Source organism: Ochlerotatus camptorhynchus, unplaced genomic scaffold (genome assembly GCF_037179485.1).
Source record: "Ochlerotatus camptorhynchus isolate MF236.1 unplaced genomic scaffold, CSIRO-AGI_Acam_v1.1 ptg000157l, whole genome shotgun sequence".
NCBI classification, from domain to species: domain Eukaryota; kingdom Metazoa; phylum Arthropoda; class Insecta; order Diptera; family Culicidae; genus Ochlerotatus; species Ochlerotatus camptorhynchus.
This window is the reverse complement of record NW_027040647.1, coordinates 750,337-777,495: the sequence shown is the minus strand read 5'-3', so window position 1 is coordinate 777,495 and position 27,159 is coordinate 750,337. Positions and strand designations below refer to the sequence as shown.

Below are 27,159 nucleotides of genomic sequence, written 5' to 3'. Positions count from 1 at the left end.
TATTCTTAGCATGTAGTCTTTTGTACGCCAGCATCTACAGAAGCTGCGTTACGTTACATAGCACGGGGAATTGTTCGTATCCATTATGATGATAGGAATAAACCACGTTACAGCAGCACTTGTTGGGAAAAGGTCATTCGAGTCAAACTGATAATTGTTTTGTTCTATTTGTTTCCGTTGTCATGACATATCAAAATGATTTGACATGCAAATCCGCTGAAGTGTAAAACTCGTGACAAAAGGATAGAGAAATGGCTACTCTCGATAGAATAGTTGCATTAACATTGCGCATTTTTGTGTTATTTGAACTGATTGTGCGAGATTGTGTTATTTAAACTGATTACGTTTTTACTTCAATAAGATCTAATCACTCTCCGGTTATCAAGATTAGCACGATTGTTATCACCAATTACCGCTCGGTCGGTGAAGCCAAAATAATCGTTAATCAGTTGGCATACCGCATTTCGTGCCTTTTTGCAATTGATTAGCCACTAGATGCAAATCAATTGGCAAAATACCGTTCATTATCAAGTGCACTGTATGTATAATCATTGCTTGACACCAGCCAAGCAGTGATGGCGATATAGAGAGATTAGAGCAAATCACCAACAAAACGGTCGGCATTCTGTACGGAGCCATGTGCATGCGAATTTGATTATAAGCATACCCACACTAGGGTGTTTCATTTTGAAAAAAGTGATGAATTTTTGATAGGCCACCCTCCAGTTCGATTCATAGCCCCAAAATATGAACCTGTGCAAAAAATGGTAAAGATTGATGAAGGTTTAGAGGTCGCGCCAATGATTTGGATTTTGTATGGAGATTTTGGTGAATTAGTATGGGAAATTATTGATTTTCGTTTACATTGCTCTAACTTTGGTTGTAGTTGTCCAAACGTTGAAAAAAAAAATATGTGGTTGTCATGACAATGATCAACAAGCCTGTTGTTGTTGCGATGAAATTGGCGTTGTTGCCTTGTACATATTCATCTGTCAATTTACCCTATTTTGCCATTTTTTCACATTTTTATAATTCTTGATACGCTGCAAAACTGAGCGTAGCAACTGTAGGCTTTTTGTTTATTGCCATAGCAATAACATACTAAATTTTTTCGACATTTGGACAAGTAGAAGCAAAGTTATAGCGATATAAGCGATTTTTTAAATTCTTCCATAGTAATTCCCATACAAATTTCAAATCATTGGCGCGACCTCTAAACCTTCATCAATCTTTACCAATTTTTGCACAGGTTCATATTTTGGGGCTATGAATCGAACTGGAGGGTGGCCCATCAGAAATTCATCACTTTTTTCAGAATGAAGCACCCTAACCCACACGTTATATAACGTGATCGATTGAATGCGGATCGGGCTACGTGACAATTGGCGTTGGTCATTTGGTTAAACAATTCGCGCAGATCTGGTTGACGTCGGTGGATGGTAGAACTATTGAGTAGAATATGATAAAAATGATCGAGGCTATTATTTTTCACTACGTAAGTGGCCAAAGCACTGACATATAATGACAATATGCTTTTCAACCACTATCGAAAAAAAATGTCAATCTGCAACACGATGGATTAGTTCATCCATGCTACGAAGACGTGACCAGAGATTTTTTCCTCTCAGAAAATCCCAACGACCTCGGTTGGGATTGAACCCAAGCACACTGGGGTGAGAAAGTAGTCACGCTTACCACCTCACCGCCGACGCCATAATTAAAATGCATTTAAATTCCAAACCGGCTTAAAATACTGCAAAGTGAATCTGACACCGTACAGGTCGGACTCGATGATCCGGAGTCTTGAAAAAAAATTCACTGCGGATAATCGAATCTCCGGATAATCGAACTATTTTTTTCGTTTTCACTTATCAAGGACAGTTTGATTTTTTTTTTCCTTTGGTTTGTTTTTTCCGTCGATCTTGTTTTCCGTGCTGAGCACCAATGCTACCGACGTGCCAGGAAGGCAGCTCCCACACCTGGACCCTACCTATCGACCCATCAACTCATGAACCGGGGACCAACGGCTTTACTTCCCATCCGAAGGAAGGCGTGATCAGAGATGTTATGCCTCAGAACATCCCGGCGGCGCCGACTGGGATTGAACCCAGGCCTGCTGGGGTGAGAGGTAATCACGCTTACCACTACACCACCGGCGCCGTTCACAGTTTGATAGATGATAAGAATTAATTGCCCTGGGTTTTGGTGACCTTGGCTACTTCCCGACTGGTCCCGGAAGTTTCCATAGTGCTCGAGGAAGTGGCCTATTTCGGATCATATCGGATCGAATCTCAAACCATGACCTTTGCAATACATTTTGAGTATGTCTGGTCTCCGTGGCCAGTTACCAACGGATTTTGAAAACCCCGGAGAAGTGGCCACTTCCGGAGCTTACTCAAACGTTCCGCGTTCCGTGCCGTTCAAACTTCAACAATTTTCGAACCATGACCATTGCAAATATATTTTTAGTGTTTTTGGTCGCCTTGGCCACTTCCCGGTTAATTCTGGATGCTGGGAAGTAGCCAATTGCGGAACCTATCCACGTTACGTGATTGGTTACAAACTTTATCAATTTTAAAACTATGACCGTTGCAATACATATTGAGTGTCGTTTGTTAGTCGCCTTAGCCAATTTACAGACAGTTGCAGGAGGTTCCGAAATCCCCGAGGAAGTGATCAATTCCTAAACTTATCAGCTGGCCACATCCCAACAGACATCGAACTCTTCCATAATTAGCCTGGATATTGCCAAGGTGATAAAACCCCTCATAATGTATTGCAATGGTCATGGTTTAAGATCTAATGAAGATTGATTCCGATCATGGAACGATTAGATATGATTCGGAATTTGGTACCTCCTCGGTGATTTTGGAACCTTTCGGAAGTGGTCATTATTGAGGACCACAAGCAGAATGTAAAAAAAAGGTGGAACGACTAAAATTGCTTTTAGGAAAGTCTATTATAATACATATATAGCTATAGCAATTCAAGCACAATAGAAAAAATCTAGATATTTTAACGATCCATAAATGGTATCACTTTGAAATACAGCCATGAGCCTTCTTAGTCTGCGTTACTTTTTTCACCTTGGTATTAAGAGTGTCAATGAGTGAACAGCGATAATTCATTTTATGAATATAAGGCTTGATGACAGCACACCTGCGCACACACTTTTAGTTACACCGTATACGGTTTCACCGTAGAGGTTTCACCGTAGAGGTTTCACTACCTTGCCCTATCACATACCCTTATAATAAACCTGTGAACGCACCCTTTAACTATCAAATAGCAATACTTCTCCGAGACAGGTTATACTCGCTAAACTTCAAACATTATTACCGTTTCAGGGAAAATAATTCGACGCAACTGACAGACATAACATGCTATTAAAGCTGATAATATGACACCAAATGCTAATGTGTCTCTGAATTGGCAATATTGAAAACTTTTGTTTTAGCGTGTAGATGGCATTTGTTAAACGTCAAAACTGTTTTACCTAACGTGCACGTGACATGTTTTCGCATATTTGGAGATTCAAAGTTGACCAAATGGCAGAAGTACATCATATTAGTGGAAAGTTTCGAATTAAGAGACGCAGAGTGGTTTTAATGATCAAAGAAAATGTTAAAATTGTTGAAGATTTTGAGAAAGGTTCATCTGTCAGAAAAATCATGTGCAAATATGATATTTTGGATTCGACAGCCCATGATTTGAAGAACAAGAAGAAGAAATTTAGAGACGAAATTTCACACCATCAAATACTATTACACACCAAAAAATTCTGAATTTTACTGGCGATGTAAACATCCACGCATGCAAACATTAATAGGTATATGTAAACTTCCTTTTCACGTAAACTAGCAGCTTGCAAGAAATGTTGCAATCAAAAGTGGACAGTTGCATACAATATATGGAATATTGCATGACATGTCTCATAAATTTACACGATCTATAATCTAAACTTGTATGATATATGACGCTCCAGTTATGTGCATCATAGTAACGGAAATTTACGCTACTTTTTTTTAACTGTGTAGGTAAGGCTTGACCTTTGGGAACAATAGAAAAGTATTCAATGCATATGTACCAGGCAATGACTATTTGTTTAACTGTTTGTGATTTTAAGCTACATGGAAACGCAAGACTCAAGAAAATACCCTCTACACACTTAATATAGATCGGTTAAATCTCCAAGACTCCAACAGCCGATTACCTCGGCATTTATTTTTGCTGATATATCTACAAAATATCTGTTTGATATCTCAGCAAAATGATATTTGTCAGCTAAGTCTCGGCAATTGTTTTACTGAATCCCAGCAACATAATTTGCAGAACTACTTGGCTGTTGGAATCTCGGCGAAAAAAATTAAGTGTGTACTGGACAATGCATTGTACATTCAGTTCTTGCAGAAAAGGGAGCAACACATTCCTTTCAGTCAAGACATGTTGGCTGTCCAAGCCAAAAAATGATTTGATGAAATTTATGGCAAAGGACGATTTCGGGGAAGTCGAGGATGCACGCGAAAGCCCTGTGGTTTGGTCAGAAAGCACATATGGTGTTGTTGTGCCAAATTGGTCGTGGCACATTTCGAGTATGAGAGAGTGATTGCAGTTTGATCAAAAGGGCCTAAAAAAAGCAAGTACTTTCGTGGATTACTCGAAGTTGCGGTAGTGAAGATATGATCACAGACAAGCAACACATAAAACTCTTAAAATGGTCATCGAAACCACTTTTAACGGTCAATTTAAATGATTTTTAGTTGGTAGTGCCGCCACTTGTGGCGCACACAATCAATTCCCTTGCGTTTGACGTTTACACACTACAGCCATCTATTGAGTGCATTGCCCATCACAGTGTATACGACAGATTGTGCTAGGTTTTATAATGAGAAATGTTCAATGTGTTTTGTCTGTTTGTCTGTGATACACCGTTCGAAAAATTCATGTAAATTCTGCGAGATATAGCGCACATAAAATTAACGCTAGATGCGATATTTCGTGTAAACTTAAGCGCAATATCGCATAAATTAGCACTATTGTATGCAAGCTTGAAAGCGATTTTGTTGTTTATACCAACTATAGCTCAAAATTAAACGAAGAGAGATTTTACACGATAGTTAAAATTCAGATTTTTTTTCTGTGTATAGCTTGTAAATACCTGCTATAGGGTGCCCCAAAAAGTATAAACACAGATTATTATTAGAATAAAGCAACGTTATGTTAATGAACTCAAATTTTTATTTCATATATAGGAGAAATGGTTCTAATGTTGGCCTATGGATCTAAGATTGGGCCCATCGCTAAAAATCTGCTATGTATCAATTGTATCTAGATGAACGCGTCATTAGGACGGTACTAATGGATATTTTTGGTTGCTATTGAAAATTTAGTCGATTGCTGAATTTATGTATGGGCCCAAATTAGGAACACTTAGGCCGACATTACATACATTTCCTCTATGTTCTCTATAGTATTCTCTTTCAATTGGATGAAAATAATCCGCAGTTCCTTTAATCGTACGCCAAGAAACGAAGGTTTGATCTGACGCTGTCCATGAGCTTCAACACAGGTTCCTTGACTAGAATTGTGGACACTTTTTTCCAGTCCTTTTCAAATTCTTCGATTGAATTCGCTGTCTTAAAGTGTTTCCATAGATATCCCTTGGAAAGTGCCCAAAAAGTTTCGATTGACCGGGCCTCCAGGCAATTCGGAGGATTCATCTCTTTTGGCACTAATTGCATATTGTTTACTTTTTACCAAGCTACCGTGTCTTTCGAGTAGTGCAGTGACACCAAATCGGACCAAAATAGTACTGGGCCATCATGTTGATTCAAACACTCTCGAACGTAAATTGCATTGTTCATCGTCTCCTTCGTCACAAGCAGCGTTGCCAGATATACCGATTTATCGGTATTTATACCGATTTCCAAACTAGATACCGATGAACAGATAAGGTTCCTCAGAATACCGATTTTTAAGATTTTATACCGGTTTATACCGTTTTTTTTTTTTTAAATAATCAAAATTCTTATTGCCTGTCCGCGCTTGAAGTTCGAAGATATTTTTTGATATTTCAATACCTCATATTTTTTGAGCCTTCAAAATTCTAAACAATCATCTCTCATCTTTCATCTTTAAGCCAATCAGAAACATGTTTTAAACATTAACAACTTCCTGAAGTTTCTTTTAACTTTCCCTGGAATTTTTTTAAAACCTTACCTGGGAAGCTTCTTCAGCTCGAATGATTCTTTCAACTATCCCGGAACTGCAAGGATGCTATCAGATTTTTATTGCGAATCCACACTAGTTGCAGGCATATTCAAAAAGTTCTGAAACTTCAGAAAAGCCCAGACTTTTGTGTAAGTTTCGATAAATTAAAGACAGTTTCATTAACAGAAGTAAAATTTGAAAACCCGGGAATTTCGGAAAAGTCCAGCGAAGTCCAGTGAACTTGAGGAAACATCATACATATTTTTGAAACTTCACAAGTCCAAAGATCTTCAGGGAAATTTAATGGTTTTCATGAACTTTAGTGAAGCTCAGACAACATCAGGACGGATCAATTTATTAATGAAATTGCTGAAACTATAAAGGAGTTCCGAGAGACTCAGGCAATTTCTGAAATCTTCAGCAATGTCCTGAGGGGCTCATGCAATTTAGTAGAAACGTAAGGGAAGTTACATGAACATTAAGACATTGTGAGAACATTTTATGAGAAGTTCTATGCTCTTTAATGGCAGTGTCGATAACTTTTAAAAATTAAAAAAAAAATCGGGACGATCAGAGGACTTTAATGCTGATGTTACAATAAATTCAAGAAAATTGTGAGAGCACTTAAGAGATTTCGTTATCTTCAAGATAGTCCAGAGACCTTCAAAGATGATTAGAGACATTCCGGTAGTCTTTTTTATAATCAGGGAAGTTCCGAGCACTTCGAGGATGACCAGAGAACTCCTAAACAGCCCCTAATTTCAGGAAAATTACAAGAACTTTTAAGGACTTTCGAGGAATTATGGAATATTCCTGAGTGCATTTCAGAAACGTTCCGAAAACTTCAGGAAAATATCGGAGTTTTCAGGGATGTTTTATGAATATCAGGAAAATTTTCTGGATCATTAGAACATCCTCCAGGAATCTATTTCTTTCGGAATTATGGCCTTGTTTCTTTCGACTGTTCTGTAAGCGCTCTGGCTTCCGACTTTCTTCAGATGTTTCTTCCAATCTACCTTAGGAAGTTTCTACCTGCGTTTCCAGGATGTTTCTTTCGTCTTCTCCAGGAAGTTCAATTAATTCTCCCAGAAATTTCTTTCGTCTTCTTCTGGAAGTTTGACCATAAGCCAAAGGATTTTTTTTTGTTCGACTTCTATTGGAAGGTTTTTCCGAACTTCTTCTGGCTTTCCCTGGAAATGGCTACTTCTGAAAATTTACTTCCGGTTTCCGAAACTTTCTGGCTTCCTTTAGATGTGACATTCTTTTTTTTCCGATAGTTTATTTAAATTTTCGCCGCAAGATTCTCAATTCGTGTCTTGGAAGTCTCCCGGATGTTTTTCCAACTTTACTTAGAACTTTCCTCGAACTTCATCCAGGAGAGCTTCTTTCGTCTTTCGCTGGATGTTTTTTCGGCTTCGTTCAGAAGCTAATTCATTGTACAAAAGCTAAAGTTTTGCTTTGATTAACGGCTTTCTCGGTCTTAAAACACTGCAACGACTACGATATAATCTGCTTATAGTTTAGTCGTTGTTGTGGCTGATTTTCCATATTTTGGTTTTATTTAATGATATATATTTGAAAAACTACTTTCTCACAATTTTGTTCACCACAAAATTTACGTTGGACAACGATAATTTTAATAATTAAATTCAAAAATAAAGACTGTTTTAAGACTGAGAAAGCCGTTAAGTTAAACAAAGCAATTCCCCTCAAATCCCAGTCATCACCATTGTTAAAATTTTCGCTTTCAAAAACGGCAAAAATATAAGATTAATTAAATAGTAAATACCGATAAACACAGATGTTTTTAATACCTTTGATACCGATAAGCTTTAAAACAATCTGGCAACGCTGGTCACAAGTGGCTTTGACAACTTACCACACTCAAGCGGCGCCGGTGGTGTAGTGGTAAGCGTGATTACCTCTCACCCCAGCAGGCCTGGGTTCAATCCCAGTCGGCGCCGCCGGGATGTTCTGAGGCATAACATCTCTGATCACGCTTTCCTTCGGAAGGGAAGTAAGGCCGTTGGTCCCCGGTTCATGAGTTGATGGGTCGATAGGTAGGGTCCAGGTGTGGGAGCAGCCTCACTGGCGTCGGTAGCATTGGTGCTCAGCACGGAAAACAAGATCGACGGAAAACAAATCAAGGAAAAAAAAACTTGTTACACTCACATAGCGCTTGGCAAACCATATTTTCGGTTAACTTTACGTGGAATATATCGCGAATTGATAGTTATTAATTTACAGGCAACCTATTCGCGATATATTCCACATAAAGTTGATCGATGTTACAAAACCATCCATGGACTTTACTGACTACCATAACCATTACCATTAAAGTTCTCAAACCATATGTTAAAAGGTTCTAATATAGTTTTATTTCCGAAAATGTATGGAGAAAACAAGGATTTTGAATGGTAATGGTTCTTAACAACCCATTATTTGTAAGGTTCACTTCCAAAAAACCGTAATACATAAGGTTAAAACTTTATCACTCAAACGTTCATGTAAAGTTCTATAACCATTTCAGTTAAAGTTTAGCAGGGATTATACACAATTTTTAACCATTTTCGGTAAGGTCAAGTTATGGTTCACGTTTATGCGGGATGGCTTTCAAACAAATTTTTCGTTATAAATTGACATGGGCATTGTCAACATCCTGACCATCACTGACTGTGTAGTGGTCTCCCGGAAGCATCTTATAGTCAAATTTCACGTATGTTTCATCGTCCATGACACGCCAATTTTCCTCACAGCAGGCTATCATATAGCTTCCGAGCCTTCAGTTTGACGAATGTGGCCTGTTTCTGGCTCCGTTTCGGCTTCTTCTGCTTCTTGAACGTTGTCAGCCTATTTCTTGCCTAGGCACGTTGGACGTTACTCTTCGATGTTCTCAGTTCCCAGATGACCATGGCAATACAGACCCCAAGTAACATTGCTGGTTCTATCGCGGGTTAAAAGCATTCTACAAGTCTAAATCATGGTCAACAGAACCCTCATAAAAACCAAAATTGTTACTTGGGATATGACAGATGGTGGACATGAAACCAACCAGGAAGAGGAATTTTCCTTATTAGAGATTTTAGTTTACTTAAATCTTTGGTTTTTTAGTTAGGTAGGTTCCGATTCTACACATTGTAGTTTCATTTTTTTACCTGTGATCTTGACATTTTTAGGGGGGTAGATTTTGTTCTTTAGTGGGAATGACACTGATGAAGACTGCACATTGTAGTCGAAATACGTATCTGTCATGGATACAAAAATTTATTACGTGGAAGTAAATGGAAAATAACCTTTTTTGCTGTTTTATTTAAGAAAAATCCGAAAAGGCGGAATCATGTCAGAACCGACCAAGGACGAACTACGGAAGGAAATTGCCGGTGAAGCACGGAATGAAATACGCAGCGTTAGAGAAAAGGTCCAAGGAATTCCAAAATAATAAATCAGAGGCGGCATACCAGCAAAACATGGTGAGACCGGGCCATGGTGAGACAGGGAGGAGTTCTTTCTCCCCTTCTGTGGTCTCTAGTTGTTGATGACCTTCTTTTAAAACTAAAGCATCAAGGATTCGAAATAATTGGGTTTGCGGATGACATTGTCATTGTAGTCCGTGGAAAATTCGATAAAGTTGTTTTTAACAGAATGCAAAAAGCATTAAAATTCACACTATCGTAATGCAAAGATGAGGGATTTAATGTCAATCCTACAAAAACAACTATTGTACCTTTTACTAAAAGACGTAAAACCTCTATCACTGATCTTAAACTAGGAGACGTAAAGCTGTCACTATCTTTAGAAGTAAAGTTTTTAGGAGTAACTTTAGATAGTGAACTCTGCTGGAACAAACATAGGGCAATCTAGTGTCAATCACCGACGGACATCGATTGCCATCCATTGACGGCAATCGAATGTGCAGGAAGGCAGCTTCCACATTTGCGTAGGATATCGCACCCACTCAATACACATGGACCGAGACTAAAGCTGTCTACAATGACCTTAAATGCGACATTGTAGAGAGAGTTCTTCCATAATGACACTGCCGGCCAGTTGGGATTAGAGGGAAAACACAGTCGAGGATACACACGAAAGTTCCCTCAACGACATAACATCCGTTTTCTCAAAATTACCAGAGAAAAGCTTTCGAATAACGTAACCAGTATTGATGCATATGTCAGCCAATTTGCCAGCATATTTCGACAAAATGAATTGGATACTGCACAAATATTCAACGGAGATGAGAGTTCAGTTCCAATATTTCAAAGGGGCGTAATTGCATTTGTAAACAATGGCTTTAGCCGTCGATTTCTCGCGAATAAAAGCTCACTCATGAAAAATAATGACACCACCAGGTAGAGGAATGCTTATTTTGGAGGGGTGAGATTTTATTCGCGAGAAAATGACGGCTTAAGCCATTGTTTACAAAAGCAATTACGCCCCTTTGAAATGTTGGCACTGAGTTGTTTGTATTACATATCAAGAGCCACATGTGAAAACGGCATACAAGCTTTTTGTAAACAAAGCTTTGTAGGCCCTTTTCTCGCCAACCGAGGGTCACCCACGCAAACCAACAACATCATCGGGAAGGAGAAAGCTTTCCTTACCCCACGTTTGTTTCTCACGACCCTGGAAGAAAAGGCAATAAACAGCGAAAAACGTTCATGCCGTGTTGTAAAGCAGACGGATCATTCAAACTATCACTCATGATGATCAGAAAATCGAGGCAACCAAGGGCGCTCAAGGAAATACGAGCATTCTCAAAAAAAAATGCTTGATATCACCCCTCCAATCGCGATTAAGGTCTTATGTACGGAGATAAACGGGTTTAAAGTTTTGGATTCATTGCACTTGAAGAAAAATAATGATAAACATCAGAGATCAATCACATCCCGTTTTACGGTAATATTTTTAGTATTGCATTCATTAATAGGTGGATCAATCGCCAATGCAAAAAAAATCTAGTGGTATATTCAATTGAATCAGACTCACACATACTTAATATTATAGCGTTATAGCCCACGATGTGATAAGGCAGGCGATCATAAACAGAACTGGCTTGGTGTTCAATATTTCGTTTTTTTCGCCAGTGACAGTTCCCATAATAGCAGTGGCATTTTCAACGCGGAGATCATGAAGCGAACATTTGACGACTACGAACCAACCATTTGCTACAACAAGCCGGCGGCAGCTGTCGTTTCATCTGAATGGTGCCAAGCTAATAGATCTTCCGCTTTGGCCGGAACTCTTGTCCATGAATTGATCGTGGCGAAAAAATCCTCTCGGGCATGGAAGATGCAAACCGGTGATCTGTGTCGAATTTCTCTCATAGAAGGATCCCAAGTTGGAGATTTGAACTTTTGGAATTTGCACAACCCAACCGAACGTTTCTACTCCGGCAAGACACGGCAACTGCACGCATCACATCTCAAAACTTACGACCGTTTGTGGAGCTGTTTTCCTTATTTGCGTCCGATGGCTACCTTTGTGATGGATTCGTTGGCCAATTATGGTATCGATAAGGATGGCGGTGCGTTGCACGATGTGATTGGGACACGATGTGACGATTACACGTACAAGCTGATTACCGGGAAGGACCGTGTTGGAAGTTGTCATAGTTATCTGAAGGAAGCTATTCAGGAGTTTGGGCTGGATGAGTCGTACGTGCATGATGTGTGGAATATTTTCATGTGTACGGGATTTACGAAGGTGAGGTCAAATAGGTAGCGCAAAGTAATGAATGTTGAGCTTGAAGATTTAATTTCTAACCCGTAGGACACTCATCAATACTTTTGCAAACCGAGTCCAGCTAGGAAAGGAGATTTCATCGAATTCATCGCCGACATGGATCTGTTGGTTGCTCTAAGTGCTTGTCCGCAAGGTATAACGGTTTTCCTTTTCTTAAATTCACACAAATATGTATCTCACTGCTCTAAATTTTTCGCTTGCAGGAGATGTCTCGATAGTCGTTGGACAAGAAGTGCCCGAAGACAAATGTTTTCCATTGAAAGTGGAAGTTTATCGCCCTTGAAAACTGTACCTATGAAATTAGCATGATTGCATGGAATTATTATGCAGCTAAGTTGAATATCCTGAAAACTAAATGTATCATTATAAAAATAGATTTTTACTGTGGAACTGAATGCTGTTGGCGTATATGATGAACTAGTTTTCTTGGTTACCCCTAAATGTTACAGATACTGCAAGGGCCGATTTAAAGGTTTTGTAGACGCAGGGAAGGACTTTTGGAAAGGGTTGGGTAATTTCCTTTTAAAGGGGACACCTGTTAAGATCTCTAAAATAGAGTATTTTTTGTATTTTTTTTAGAACATTACAATAAATGCAAGGAGCGCTGGTGGTGTAGTGGTAAGTGTGATTGACTCTCACCCCAGCAGGCCTGGGTTCAATCCCAGTCGACCAGTATACCAGTCTGTACCAGTATTGCACAATTAACCTGGACCGTTTACGGAGAAGGGGGTTTGCCTATAATCCACTAGGAACATGAATTTTTTTCTAGTTGATGTTTTAGGGTATTCTGGAGCTAAAAATCTTGCATCGCATTATTTTTCCTGAATAAGGCTTACCCAGCATATTGTGTATAGCGTATCATTGAGCAAGATGGCAACGTAACGTGAAAAATTCTTAAAACAATTAAACGTTTTAATTTGTTTTGTTTTTTTTTTCTTTCTGGTATTTATCTGGGACTGAATCAAAGACGTGGTCTTTGGTGGCATGTATAGAAGCTTAATGTTGGGATTGCTTATGGTGGGTGGATGCGACGGAGCGTTATCAAGGAGTAGCAAATCCTTGAAGCTAATGTTCTTGACTGCGCAGAACTCCTCCAACTGTGGTGAGAAGCAGTCGTTTATCGAGTCCTCAAATAATTCTCGGGCCTTGTTGCTACGATAATGCACATAGATATTCGCCTTCTGTAAATTTTTAATGTCCCTTGGATTCGGAACATTGTTGATAACCAACGGTTTCATCATCAGAGACCCTTTTGCGTTAGAGAAAAACATGATCGAGAACCGTTTTTTGTCCCCTTTCGATCCCGGTATTGTTTTCAGATGCTCTGAGACATAAGATCTTTGAGGCGTTTTTTTTTTTAAATGTCCTTCATCGCAGTTGAACAAGACACATCTGACATCTGAACACTTTTCCTTTTTGACCAACGATCAATTGCATCGATTTCCGGCCTCTGCACAACGTTCCCTTTCCGGAAATACCCATATTGTAGAATATTTGACGGTTTCCTTGAACCAATGGTTGCCATCTTGGATTCCAAAATGGCGTCTGGCATCAATTTCTGGCCTCTACACGTCGTCCTCTTTCCGGAAATACCCATATTGTAGGGTATTTGACAGTTTTTCTTGAACCCATGGTTGCCATCTTGGATTCCAAAATGCCATCTGGCATCAATTTACGGTGTCTACACGTCGTCTCCTTTCCGAAAGGGGAGCTTTGTGAACAGCAAAAGGAAATATGCGAGTATACCGTCCAACATGCTACTCGATGGGAAACCCGAGCAAAGTACAGCATCAAAATGACAGCAAATTGAAATCAAGTTTTGATATCAACATCAAACTGAAATCATAATTTGATATCAGTTTAGGCAATTGACAAATTTGATACCTAATTTTGTTTTCATTTTGCTATACATTTACTCTCCAGAAATATGTTGTTGCGGGTTTGTTTTCATTGCCTTAGCATAACATCAAATTGAATACTTGTTTTGCTATCAACAGGAAAAATGGATATCAAATTTGGTTTTCAGTTTGCTCTCACTGATAGCAGAAATAGTTTTCAATGTGATTTCACAGGAAGATTTTTTTGCTCTCAATTTTGATATTTTAACCGTTAAAACGACCAATACGACAGCAACCTGAGTAATCATTATCAGCGAAATCACAACATCAAATTTAGATTTCAATTTGATCTCAGACTTTGCTCGGGAAGAGTGCACTTCTCTTAGCGAAGCGTGTGAGATGTTTGCTAAACAAGTGCTAAACGATAAAAATATGACAAGTTACGTTAAAGCTGAATCTGCTGCCTCTGATACGCCTAGTGACTTAGTGGAATTGAGCACATTCAAAGTAACTCGGGATATGGTACTTTCAGCAGTAAGGAGACTGAAAACCTTACTCTCTCCTGGTCCAGATGCCTTAGCAGAACCTTTAGCAGCCATATTTAATGCATCCTTTGAGCAAGGAAGTATATGTTTCCTGTTTTCAAAGCTGGCAATAAACGGGTTATTAAGAACTATCGAGGTATCACAAGTCTTTCGGCAGCGTCTAAACTGTTTGAGATCATCTTGAGCGAATTTGTCCTGAATCGCTCGAAGAACTACATTTCAACTGACCAGCATGGATTTATTCCCGGTACATCGGTAGCTACTAACCTTTTGGATTTCACCAGTACATGCATCACCGCGATGGAGGATAAGGCACAAGTCGACGTCATATATACTAATCTGAAAGCCGCATTCGACAAAATCGACCAGAAGGTTTTGTTATGCAAGCTTTCCCGACTAGGAGCGTCTGAGCAACTTAGGTCGTGGTTACATTCCTACTTGACTGGACGAATTCTCCGAGTACGACTAGGATCTTTTGTCTCTTCTACGTTTACCAGCACCTCTGGAGTACCTCAGGGATGTAACCTGGGTCAACATTTGTTTACGTTATTCTTCAACGATGTAGCAGCTTTGTTGGGAGTTAAATTCAAGCTCGTTTATGCAGATGATCTTAAGCTTTACGTCATAGTTCACTCGATTGAGGATTTTCATCGTCTTCAAGCTCTGCTAGATTTGTTTGTGGATTGGTGCCGTCGCAATAAGCTCATCATCAGCGTTCCAAAGTGTGCAGTGATGACGTTTCACCGCTCTAAGAGTTCAATCCTTTATGACTACTGCATTGACAATGTAACGCTTCGCAGAGTAGAACGTATGACTGATCTTGGTGTTCTTTTGGACCCAAAGTTGACCTTCAATCTTCACTATTCCTCGATCTCTAAGGCGAATCGTCAACTGGGATTTATTTCGAAGATTGCACGAGATTTCAAAGACCCTCACTGCTCTTTAGTTCGGCCCATACTTGAGAATGCATCTGTGGTCTGGTCTCCATATGAGCTAGTGTGGAATCTCCAAATAAAACGTGTTCAGAAAAGATTTTTGAGTTTGGCTTTGCGCAACCTGCCGTGACGCGATTCAATGAATTTACCACCTTATGCAGACCGATGCATGCTATTGGACCTGGACATATTGGAACACAGAAGAAAAATGCAACAAGCCTTATTTGTAGCGAAACTTTTAAATAGCGATGTGGACTGCCCTCAATTGCTTTCACAACTAAACTTCCGTGTTCCTCAAAGGATATTGTATCATTTCATTTATACAGTCTCAAGCTGTATTCAAACGTTATACGATATGAGGAAACCTTTACTCAACCTCTATACACGCAAATCTGGCGAACTTAGTCAGCTACTTATGGCTGTTGGAACGGTCTGGAGAAGCTCTTATTGCATATCCATTAACGCTTCTATACAGCTGTTATCCTGCTGTTTAGTTGTGTGTGAACTTGAAAGGCGCTTATTCAACCTTTTCACGGTTGTCCAATAATCACTACACAGCTTTCTCTTGAAGCCGGCTTAAATACTGTTTACGCTTTTTTATGAAGGAATTTATTGAGTTTATTTTGCTGGGAATCAAATTAATCGAAATTAGTTTTCATCACGAAATTATTTACCCTGCACCGGAACCTGGAATCAAACTCGAGACGACCTCATTGGCAAACCTTGACACTACCAACTGTGCTACGCCAACACTTTGAACTTATGTAAACAAATCAACATTCCCTTCTACAACAAAATCGCTGAGTAGAGGCTTTATAATAGTGCACATGAATCACTTTTCTCGACTAGTTATAAAAGAGCAGAGTAAAAGCTATAAAACTGCACACGTCTAAAAATAAACCTAGTTGACTGTGAAAATGCTTCCGAAGTTGCTCTAACACAGTTTATAAGCTGAGTACAGGTTGTTTAGTTGTTGAAAAAGCACTTTTGATGTTTATGTCATTCAGCAAGAGTTGTTGGTTGTGTAGAAGCTATCAAATGAGTAATATATTCACTTTGTTAGCTTTGTTTTGCAGTTACAAGTGGAAAGTTGATTAGTGTGTGTATAGAAGTGACATTAGCGTTTATTGGCTGATGTTATTCAGTGCGACTGACAAATTGAAGAATGGTTGTGAGAAAGTTGAGTAAACGCTCTCCAAAACTATTTTGCTAGCTTTTGCTTGTAGCTGTATCTGCAGCTTCTTTTCAGCTACTTTACAGCACAACGCTGGAAAAGTTGGCTTACAAAGCTGAAAATGTTAGTTGGGCTGTTGCTTTTTTGTGTATTATCTAAGTTTTATTCATTAAGACAACTACTGTCTATTGAATTACAATAAATAAATAAATAAAAGGTAGAAAATATCCTAATTGAAGGTATTTGATAGTTTTTCTAGATCCGATGGCCACCATCTTCGATTCCAAAATAACGTCTGGCATCGATTTACGGTCTCTACACATCGTCCCTTTTCCGAAAATACCCATACTGTAGGATATTCGACAGTTTTTCTTGAACCGATGGCCACCATCTTGGATTCCAAAATGTAGTCTGGCATTGATTTCCAGCCTCTATACGTCATCCCTTTTTCCAGTTCCTGTTCTCACATTGCACAGCAACATCTTATATGGGCAAGCTTTCGAGACATAACATATTAAGGAAAAGGAAGTTCATGTGCACACTAGTGCCGTATAGCGAGAGATTTCTGACATAATATGACCATCCGAAAGGACTTGGTCACCTGAACAACTTTGCTGAAGACAGCTCCCGAGATACAGTTTATATAAGAAGTTCACATACATACTAGCGCTGCGTAGTGAGAGAGTTCTGAACTAATATAATTACCATCCAAAAGGACATAATCACCTGCACAACTTTGCTGAAGACATTAACCTTCTATAAGGCCAAGATTTTGAGACACAGCTTATACAGGAAGCTCATGTGAACACTAGTGCCGCGTAGTGAGAAATTTTTGAAATAATATGACCACCATTCGAAAGGACTTGGTCACCTGAACAACTTCGCTCAAGACAGCAACTTTTGTATGGCCAGGATCACGAAAAGGCATGTAACTTCCGGTGTTCTGTGACCGACACATGCAAGCGGCCCATATGACATAAGAACAAAAAGAACAGACGTCCAACTTCCACCAGAAACTTGTGTAAATATAAGTGGGAACGTCGCCGTTACGTGGCGCTAGCATCTCCTGATTTCCTCTATCAATTTTCCACTTTCGACCAATTTGGCTCTAATATCGATAAATTTTCGGCAGAAAATTACCACTCGGCATTAACGGCACTTATAGCGAATTCGTTTATTATCGGGGTTGGAACCAGTTCCAACCCGTGCGAACCCGAACTTTATGTTAGTGCGAACCTCGACCCGTGCCAGGTTTTAAAAACAAACGATCAAACTGACGTTTGCTAGAAAACAAGCAGACCCAATCTTGATACCCGATCCAGGTTGGAACTGAATAATAAACGAATTCGCTATTAGTGTCTACACAGTTCTAAAAATTAGTGTAAATTTCTGTTCAATATGATGCACATGATTCCTTCTTAATTTTTTTTTTTATCGTGGACAGAAGTATTAGTAAAATTGAACAAAAAGCCTACGAGATTCCTGTTTTCCAAAAAAAAAAAACTTGTACATTTTCTGGCTGCAAACTGTAAAAGTTTTCCTTAAAAAGTTTGCTTTGTGAGCAGCTGTAAAACTGGTTGTTTAATTAAGTTACTTCTAATTTATTCAAGATCAGAACCATAGTCGCTATAAAAACTAAATTCGCTCGAAGCAAACAACCGCAAGTTATATTTCAGACACCATCCGGGTTTGCAGATAATGATTTTTTCTGTTGAATATGTATCTACTGTTACTCATATTTCTCAACTCACGAAGCAACTCGTCATTAAACTACAACTACAGTCATCGTTAATTAGGACTGGAGTTTGGACGCAACGTCATCCCAATCTAATACCATTCGATAGTTGGGATGATTATGAAGCTGTCAAAATAAAGTATTGAATGATAACTGTACTACTACAAATAATACAATTCGACAGTGAGCATGCATAAGGGCCTATACGCAATGATTGATTCTCTTCGTCGATTTTCTCTTTTGTTAATAACTCGCTAGATTTAACGTTTCTCGGTGCGTTTGCTGTTGCTTTTGATAGCCAATACAACCTGTTACTACTCTGCATTGAACAAATTCTAGAAAATTGTTTCGCTTAGCTGTAGCAATGCAAAGAGAAAGTCGATGAAGAGAATGGATCATCGCGTATTCGCCCTTATGCATGCTCACTGTCGAATTCTATCTTCAATAGTCACAACCACATGCAGCAACTTCTGTTCGAATGAAACATGGAACAGTTGCCACAACAGTACTACAATAAGTGTGCAACTAGACCACAAGAAAAACTAAACGTTGACCTTCAACTGGAAAGTGATAACTGATGTTACTTCATCATAAATTATATTATTGCTATAAATATTAATACTTCTTTGCAACATTATTGTTACCGATACAAAAAAAATGCTCATAGTACTAAATTTAATCAAATCGCCATATTATTACAGCAAGAAACCCAATCTAGCACCACTGCCACCAAAAAGCCAACATAGCCAACAGCTGTCAAAAGCGGCAGCAGCAGCAGCAGATATACGTGTACAATAAAGTAGTGTGGTGTGCGGGTGTCACGGGCGGCGATCATCACGACACAGTGGATGTGTGATGTTGTGAGAGAACGATCGAGCAGTAGTGAAAGTGGTGAAAGAATTTTTCCCTGAACGAAATCGCGCTCCAGAATCCTGACATTGGTCAACCGAGTAGCAGCGAACGGGGAAAAAGGAGTTCGAAGAGGATTTGAGCGCCAACCCGGACGGTACACAGTACGATGGCATCCCGTGGAGGTCCAATGGTAATCGGCACGGACGGTGCTGATTTCGAGCACAGGCAACGTGTGGCCGCACATTACCAAATCAGGTTAATATTTTTTTCCTTCCGTTCACCAGCTTCGGACAGGTACTTGGGGGGACACTGTAGCCGTTAATGTTGTGATATAAGCCGATCTGGTGCCAGTGAGCAATAGCGCATTCAAAATGAGCTGTGAGTGCTTCATAGAAAAGTGGTTTAGCGACTCTTCAGCAAATCGATTCTCGCAAATCGCTCGAATAAAAATAGACAAGCGAGCAATCAATGGAAGTTGGGAAGAAGATATTTTTGCATAGGTGTTTTGCTGAAAGTGACAGTATTATTGTTGCATATATTAGTAGTTATGCTACGCGAAGTTAATCGTGTAAAGGTATGTACGTTTTATGGTAGATTTGAAGTGTGGAGAACTGTCATGTTGCTATACTTTTTCGCCCGCTTACTACTACCATCGCGTGTTCGTCGAGACGCACGTGTATGCTGTGTGGTGATATGGGTTTGTGTATTATTGCCTCCCTTGGCTATGTTTAGATGGCATTGCGAAGTGGTTAAATTTTGGATAGTAGCTATCGTCTTTCTTGTTTACAGCCAAACGATTGGTACACAAAGCAGATGCTGCGAAGCATAAACATACAGCGGTGTTGCAGATGCCGACCACGTGCGTTAGAAATTGCACATTTGAAACTACTAGCAAATGCATTAGAACGCGTCGGTTCATGATCAGATAAAAGGGTTTATCTACTTGGTGTTTTCACTGAATAGCTCGATAATCTGCTCGATGTAAAGACCTGTTACCGTAATGCACTGAAATCTGGACGTTTATTCCATAAATCCGGACTCACCTAAATTTTAACATGCCCCCATGTTTATTATGATGCCAATTAGAAGTAAAAATAAATTAAAAATTTAATATCCGCATTAATGGACTCTCCGGTATTCGGAGTATTATGATACCTAACGTTCGAATTTATTTCACAGCGTTCGCAACCTTCCAGGCTTATCTGGAATCTTTCAAAATTATATGTACCATCCAGAAAATCTTTTGTCTAGACCAGACTTTTCATGACTTTCCAGATTTTCCCTGAATTCTTAGTTTTCCGTGGTTCACAATAATGCAACATCAACTTTACATTTACATTTAGTTGCCATTTGAACTTGCAACATTTAGTTATCATTTGAACTTGCATAATTTACTTATAATTTGAACTTGCATCATAGATGTTGACAATTTGAAAACGCTGCCAGGGTTCCCAAGTGATTTTTTGAATAACTGGTCCCCGGTCCATGCGTCCATGGATCGATAGGTAGGGTCCAGGTGTGGGAGCTGACTCTCTGGCATCGGTACTCAGTATGGAAAGCAAGATCGACGGAAAATGGAAATCAAGTAACAAAAAGAATTGATGAGTATTCGAATGGAAATTGCGAAATCCAAACTGCTCATCTGCAAAAATTGAGTTGGTATTGATGTGAAGCATTAGATCATTAAAATCATCTTTTCAAAAAGTTTACTTATTGATGAAAGCAAACTTATTGGACGGTAGCTAGTAGCTTCAGCTAGTTTTTTATCCGGCTTGAAAATCGGATCTGTTAAAATCTGTTAAATATTTTTTGTCAAGAAAGACAAGGTACTCTCTGGGAGTTTTTTGATGAGGATATAGAAAATTCCATCATCACCTGGAGCTTTCATATTTTAAAACTTTTTAGTTACTTCGTCCAAATCATCCCAGGAATCATCAAAAATATTTTCCCGAGAGAAAATATTCAGATAATCCCGAGCAACCTGATTCTCAATACGATTAGTAAGACCTAAACTGAAATTATGGTAACTCTCGAATTACTTAGCAAGTTTCTGAATTTGTTTTCAAAATTTTACCCCCTTCTCTAAGCGCTGGAATAAACTTTTGAGTTTTTTTAAAATATTTGTGAGCTCCCAAAAGGGTTTGAAACTCGGGTCCAATTTCGAAATATTATTTTCAAAAATTTTGTTTCTCAGAGCAGAGAATCGCTTTTTAATTTGTTTTTGCAAATCTCGCCCGATAATTGTAATGACAGGATCGCGTGTTCTCTGCTATTATCACCTACGGAAATTTTTCAAACGGATCAAGAGCTAAAGATTGTCGTCCATTATAATTGAATCGAAATTAACTTCGAATTTTGGTACTGAGGCAGACAGAAGTAGTCAGTGATTCAAGAGCATAATTAACATCATCTTTGATTTGCAAAGGAATATTTGGATCGCAGTTATGTTCCATAAATGTTCGATATTGCTCCTAATCAGCTCTATGGTATTTGAAAGTAGAGCAGTGGGGATTATAAATTATTTTCTTGGGATATTTCAAAAGTTACTGGAAGGTGATCAGAACCGAAGTTGGAATGTACCAGTTAAGACCAAATCAATAGTTGAGGGATTTCTTGCAGAAGAAAATCATGTTGGGCTGTTTGGATATTGAATAGTGTAATAACCTGCAGAACAATCATGAAACAGCATTCTTTGAGTATTATTCCATAAGCGGTGTTTTGCATTAAAATCACCAATAATGAAGAATTTAGACCTATGACGGGTAAGTTTCTGAAGGTCACCCTTGAGAATATTCTTTGCTGTTCTACGCATTGGAATGGCAAATAGACATCTATAAACGATAGTTGTCCAAATTTGGTTTCGACAGAAATTCCCAAAGTTTCAAAAACGTTGGTTTCAAATGAAGAAATAATTTGATGTTTGATGCGTCTATGATACAATGATGGCAACGCTAACACCGGCTCCATCAAGACGGTCATTTCGATAAATGAAATAGTTTACGTCCCTTTTATACTTATGATCAGGTTTAAGGAACGTTTCAGTTATACCGGCAATATGCATGTTACGAACTCTCAAAAATTTGGTTTCTCATGTGATTTGATTAAACGCATGAGGGGTTTTAGCCAAAGTTAAAAATCGGAGGTACCCGGACCTTGTCAAGATGTGGCTTTTGTGCTCCTGGGGACACTAAATATGACCACCACTGACCTTCTTATCTAAATATCATACGATATACTGCGAAAAAGAAGAAATTTTAGCAATTTTGTGATTCTGAACGCGAGCATCCCTGTCCAAATTCATAAACTTAAGATTCATTGTGTACAGCTCATTTGATCGAAAACTGAAATTTGCACAAACCATTTGAAGTGTATTTGTAAATTACTGTGGGAAACCCAACTTTTTTTTAAACTGGTCCTTCTAACAATTCACCATTTTGCTCTGATTTTAGAAGCTTAATAGCTTCAATCCTTTATTATTTATCGTCGGTCTCTGTTCCGCAATCTAGTGCTAATCACCGACGGCATCGATTGCCATCCATTGACGGCCCTCGAATGTGCAGAAAGGCAGCTTCGTAGGATATCGCACCCATTCAACCACACATGAGCTGGGACCAACGACTTTACTTCCCTTCCGAAGGAAGACATGACCAGAGATTTTCATGCCTCAGAAAAATCCCACCGACCTCTGCTGGGATTGAACCCAGACCCATTGGGGTTTCTCAAAGTTACGCTTACCACTACACCACCGGCGCCAGCTAGGCTTGATAACTGTGCCATTGCATATTCCACATACCTTCAAATAAACAACGGACCCTTTCCTTTACAGCGCACTCAACAAGGCCCGGTTAAAATACTGCATTTTCTTTCACTACCTACTGTTCTTCGTGATGTTACTCAAATTGTCCGCCGACATCCTGGATCGCCTGGACATTTTCATCCTGGAAATAGAAGAGCTTCAGATCCCACAGCCACTCTGGTGGGAGTACTTCTGGTGCCTGTCGGTTTTCCTATCCTTCGTGGGACTCTCCGCGGCTCGCCGCAATCGGATAAACGACATGAAGAAGTATATGGTCGGTATAAGCACAGTTGCCTTTGTTCCGCTTCTATACTGCCTCATCTACTACATGAACGATGTGCTGGAGTACATCAGCTTGGAGGAAGGCACCGAACTGGAAGATACCGACATCTTCGTCTGGCAGGTAATTGTTAGTACCAATTTGCAGCTTACGTAGTGACGCTCAAGATCCCACTAATCGATCGATGAAACTTTGCTCTTATAATCCTTGCACACTGTTGCTTTGGTGTTTGTGTGTGTGTGTTTTGTTATACTTGCTTTCTCGCACATCTAGGGTTATCCATACGGACTGCTGTGGTACGGATTTGTCCTGCTGGCGCTGCAGGTGCATTTCTTCTCACTGTTCTTCGCCTGGAACCTGATCAAGGCATGGAAAGGTCGTGGAACACTGAGGAAGGAACAGTAATCCGAAGTGCAACCATCAGCTGCTGCACACAGGAATACAAAAGATTTGAAAGACAATATTTTTCGACGAATGCAATGTACTTCAAAGCAACATCTTTCTAACGCGCCAGTTTCACCATTCAACGATTCGATAGGCAGATCGTGCTCTTTATCTACGTAGCGAATTCAACTTATTGCTATCTCTGCTTTCCTGGAAGAAGAACGCAAATATATGTCACCTAGTGAAGAAAAGTTTCCCATCGATGTTTGTAGAGCAGAAAGACGAAAACAGAAAAAAATATGATTAGAACCATGACCCGAAATACATAGTTCTTGTGATCAGAAGACATAACTCAAAACGTTTTGAATTACACCAACATAAAAGACCGCAAATAAAGCTCCATTTCTGTCACTCGAACGCGAATCCTTTATCCACATTTCTCAAGACGAAAATACACATACGAACGAAAGAAATAAAAAGTCTGTCTCAGACCTTCAATAGAATACAGTTAATTTTGCCTTTAATTTTACAATTTTTACAATGATTCATAGAACTCGTGAAGTTAAATTTGTTGAGTGAACTGAAATTTATTTTCAATAATTTTGATGACGCAACAGTTAATGCAAAACAAGCTAGCCATATACCAACCAAGCTCAATGTAGTTTAAAAGTAAGAAATGACATCCGCGAAGAGCTTAATCAACACACACACACATACACACACAGTGTTGAATCGTAAAAGCAACCAAACGGACTAGGAGAGGGGAGTAGAAATGCTACTCTCCGGAAAAGAGATATTTGCAGAAAAGCCAACCAGCGGAGCGGCGCATGGATATATTTTCAGAAAAAAAAACGCAAAAGAAAGAGGCGAAATTTATTCAATGAATAGGAATGCTACACTGGAGGAAAATAAAATATAAACAAAGCAAAATGATATTTATTGTGAGTAATGTTATTCAACTTGTTCTTATGAATGCAGTAGAAAAGTTAAAACTTTAGGAGGGAGGACAAATAAAGTTGTTGTAAACAAAAGCGGAAAAGCGTTGATACAATTTTTTTGTGAATCCACAATCCATTGCTTACTTTGTTTCAATATTGGTGAGTCGAGTATTAGTTAAAATTTATTTATTTATTATTTACTTGTCTTCGTATATAAAACGTACAGACAGCTTCATTCCTTAAACTATTGCTAATCCTATTTTTAAAAAACGTTTTTCGAAATATTACAATCATAACTGTCACGTGACTCGTTGAAACGTTGACAGCAAACATCAAGTGGAATATATTGTCCGTAGAGTGTACGATGTTGACAGATAGGGAGAAGATCATTTTGACGCATATGTCTAACAGGATCATTGAAATTAAGCTGTCCAAGAAGTTCAGCACAATCAACATTGTTGCTCAGAATGTCGAATATAAACAATCGTTGCAGAAGTATCCGCCTATCCACCAATGTGGAAAGAGCAATCAGTTCTCAGCGGTCTTCGTAAGGCGGAAGGACGACAGCGCTGTTCCAGGGTAGCAGTCGTATAGCGTATGTTGCAAAGTTTCGCTGAATCTTTTCAATATGAAAGCAAAGCGTGACATGATACGGTGCCCTTACTAGAACGCCATATTCCAATATGTTTCGCACCAGAGAGCAATACAATGTTTTTAGGCAATAGACATCATCAAACTGTTGCGTGTTGCGTGTTGCGTGTTGCGTTTGATGAATCCCAGTATCGCGTAGGCTTTGGCGGTACTTGCTGCTACATGCTCGGTAAATTTCAGTTTACTGTCAAGAATTACTCCAAGATCCTTGATTGATGACACTCGGCTGACTTTTAAAGCATTCATTTTATAATCGATGATAGCAGTAGTCCTTAATCGGTTAAATGAAATAACGTTACATTTATGAACATTCACTTTCATTTCGTTCAATGAGCACCATCCAAGAAGAGCGTCAATATCCAATTGGAGGACACAGCAATCCGTGATATTTCCGTTATTTCACGGAAAAATGTATGGTAATCAGCGAACATATAAAGACCAACAATTGAAATGGCCTTAACTCCATTTTTTAAACAAACCTTGTAAGGCCATTTTCTCGCGAACCAAAGTCCGCAAAGGCAAACCAACATAATTATCAGGTAGGGGAAACTCTCCTCTACCCGATTGTGGTTTAGGTTTGCGAATGAAGGTTTCGGTTCGCGAGAAAATGGCCTTACAAGGTTTGTTTACAAAATGGAGTTAAGGCCATTTCAATTGTTGGTCTTGATATATGTACTTCGGTGATTTGATGAGTTGGCAAAGATCGTTCACAAATAGCACGAAAAGTAATGACTCCCTTGGTGGACTCCGCACGGTAAGAAAAAAGTACCCAAAATTAAGTTCCTTTCACTCAACACGTGGCTTCAGTGGGGCTACACAGTTCGAAAAGTAGTGTAAATTTCTGTTCAATATGATGCACACAAATGGAGCGTCATATATCATATAAGTTTACATTATATATCATGTAAAGTTCTAGCACAATTCATGCAATGTAGCAAATATTGTATACAAAAGCCCATCTTTGTAAACAACATTGTTTACAAGTTGCTCGGTTGTGTGAAATCAAATTTAAGTTTACGTGAATGAATGTTTACATCACAATTAAAATTCAGAATTTTTATCTGTGTAGGTAAAATTAAGTTAAACAAGAAAACTCAATTTTGAGTAATCCTGATGAAGAATCCATCGAGTAAAAATTACCTAACGATCAATCGAATGGAATAGGTGAAAAATAGCCAACCATCCCACCAAGCATCCAACCGGATTTCGTTGCAACTTTTTTTTATCACTACACAGATAAAAATTCTGAATTTTAATTGTGATGTAAACATTCATTCACGTAAACTTAAATTTGATTTCACACAACCGAGCAACTTGTAAACAATGTTGTTTACAAAGATGGGCTTTTGTATACAATATTTGCTACATTGCATGAATTGTGCTAGAACTTTACATGATATATAATGTAAACTTATATGATATATGACGCTCCATTTGTGTGCATCATATTGAACAGAAATTTACACTACTTTTCGAACTGTGTACCACCTACGGATACCATACACAAACGATATCATAGATGGTACGATCATACCGCATAGAGTTGGGATGATATCCTGAATTGGTGGTTAGGCGTATCTTATGTTTATGCGGGATATGTACCAAACACTAACGAAGACTAATGCGAGGACTAATTGAGCAGAAACGGAGGCGATGGAGCACAAACAAATGACAGCGTCGATGACAGTGCAGGTTGCTATGATTTTCATCCAAAATTAAGTTAAAAGTACCCAATGGTGAAAACATAACGGTTGAGTACTATTAACTGAAAATTGAGTTCTTTTTTACTTTGAATCGTAGCGTGTTTTAGTTAAACGGAATGTATCGATAATTATTTTAAATTATTTTAAAAATTCAGAATTTTTATCTGTGTACAATCCAACTTCCACTGTCCGGCAGTGTTTTTATGGAAGAAAAATGTTTGCAATATAATATATTATTATCTTATACTGGTCCCATTGCAAACACTTTTAGTCCGGAAGTTGAAAGGTGATAGCTCTGTTGAGATTCAGTAACCCATTTCAGAATGCCTGGTCACTCACGTCCATTCCGAGGTTACTTTCACTTACAACAAGCCCC

At 38.9% G+C, this 27,159-nt stretch overlaps 2 protein-coding genes across 3 annotated transcripts in view; both read left to right on the top strand.

Annotated features, from left to right (window-relative positions):
• LOC135701341 (uncharacterized) overlaps positions 1-12,334 on the top strand; it is a 72,530-nt gene extending 60,196 nt beyond the window's left edge. Inside the window, exons 2-4 of the mRNA XM_065222115.1 lie at positions 11,295-11,913; positions 11,980-12,085; positions 12,156-12,334. Coding sequence (XP_065078187.1) covers positions 11,295-11,913; positions 11,980-12,085; positions 12,156-12,235 — 805 coding nt within the window. The 3' untranslated portion in view covers positions 12,236-12,334. The remainder of the gene's footprint in view (positions 1-11,294; positions 11,914-11,979; positions 12,086-12,155) is intronic.
• Positions 12,335-18,978: 6,644 nt separating this feature from the next.
• On the top strand, positions 18,979-24,523 carry jagn (jagunal). Of its 2 annotated transcripts, none has more exons than XM_065222118.1 (3): positions 18,979-19,286; positions 22,858-23,230; positions 23,381-24,523. In XM_065222118.1, the coding sequence occupies exons 1-3, from the start codon at positions 19,198-19,200 to the stop codon at positions 23,510-23,512; spliced, it is 594 nt and encodes a 197-aa protein (XP_065078190.1). In that variant the 5' UTR covers positions 18,979-19,197; the 3' UTR covers positions 23,513-24,523. The 2 variants fall into 2 exon arrangements, with proteins under 2 accessions (XP_065078190.1, XP_065078189.1); XM_065222117.1 differs by having other exon boundaries at positions 22,858-23,236.
• Positions 24,524-27,159: the final 2,636 nt, after the last annotated feature.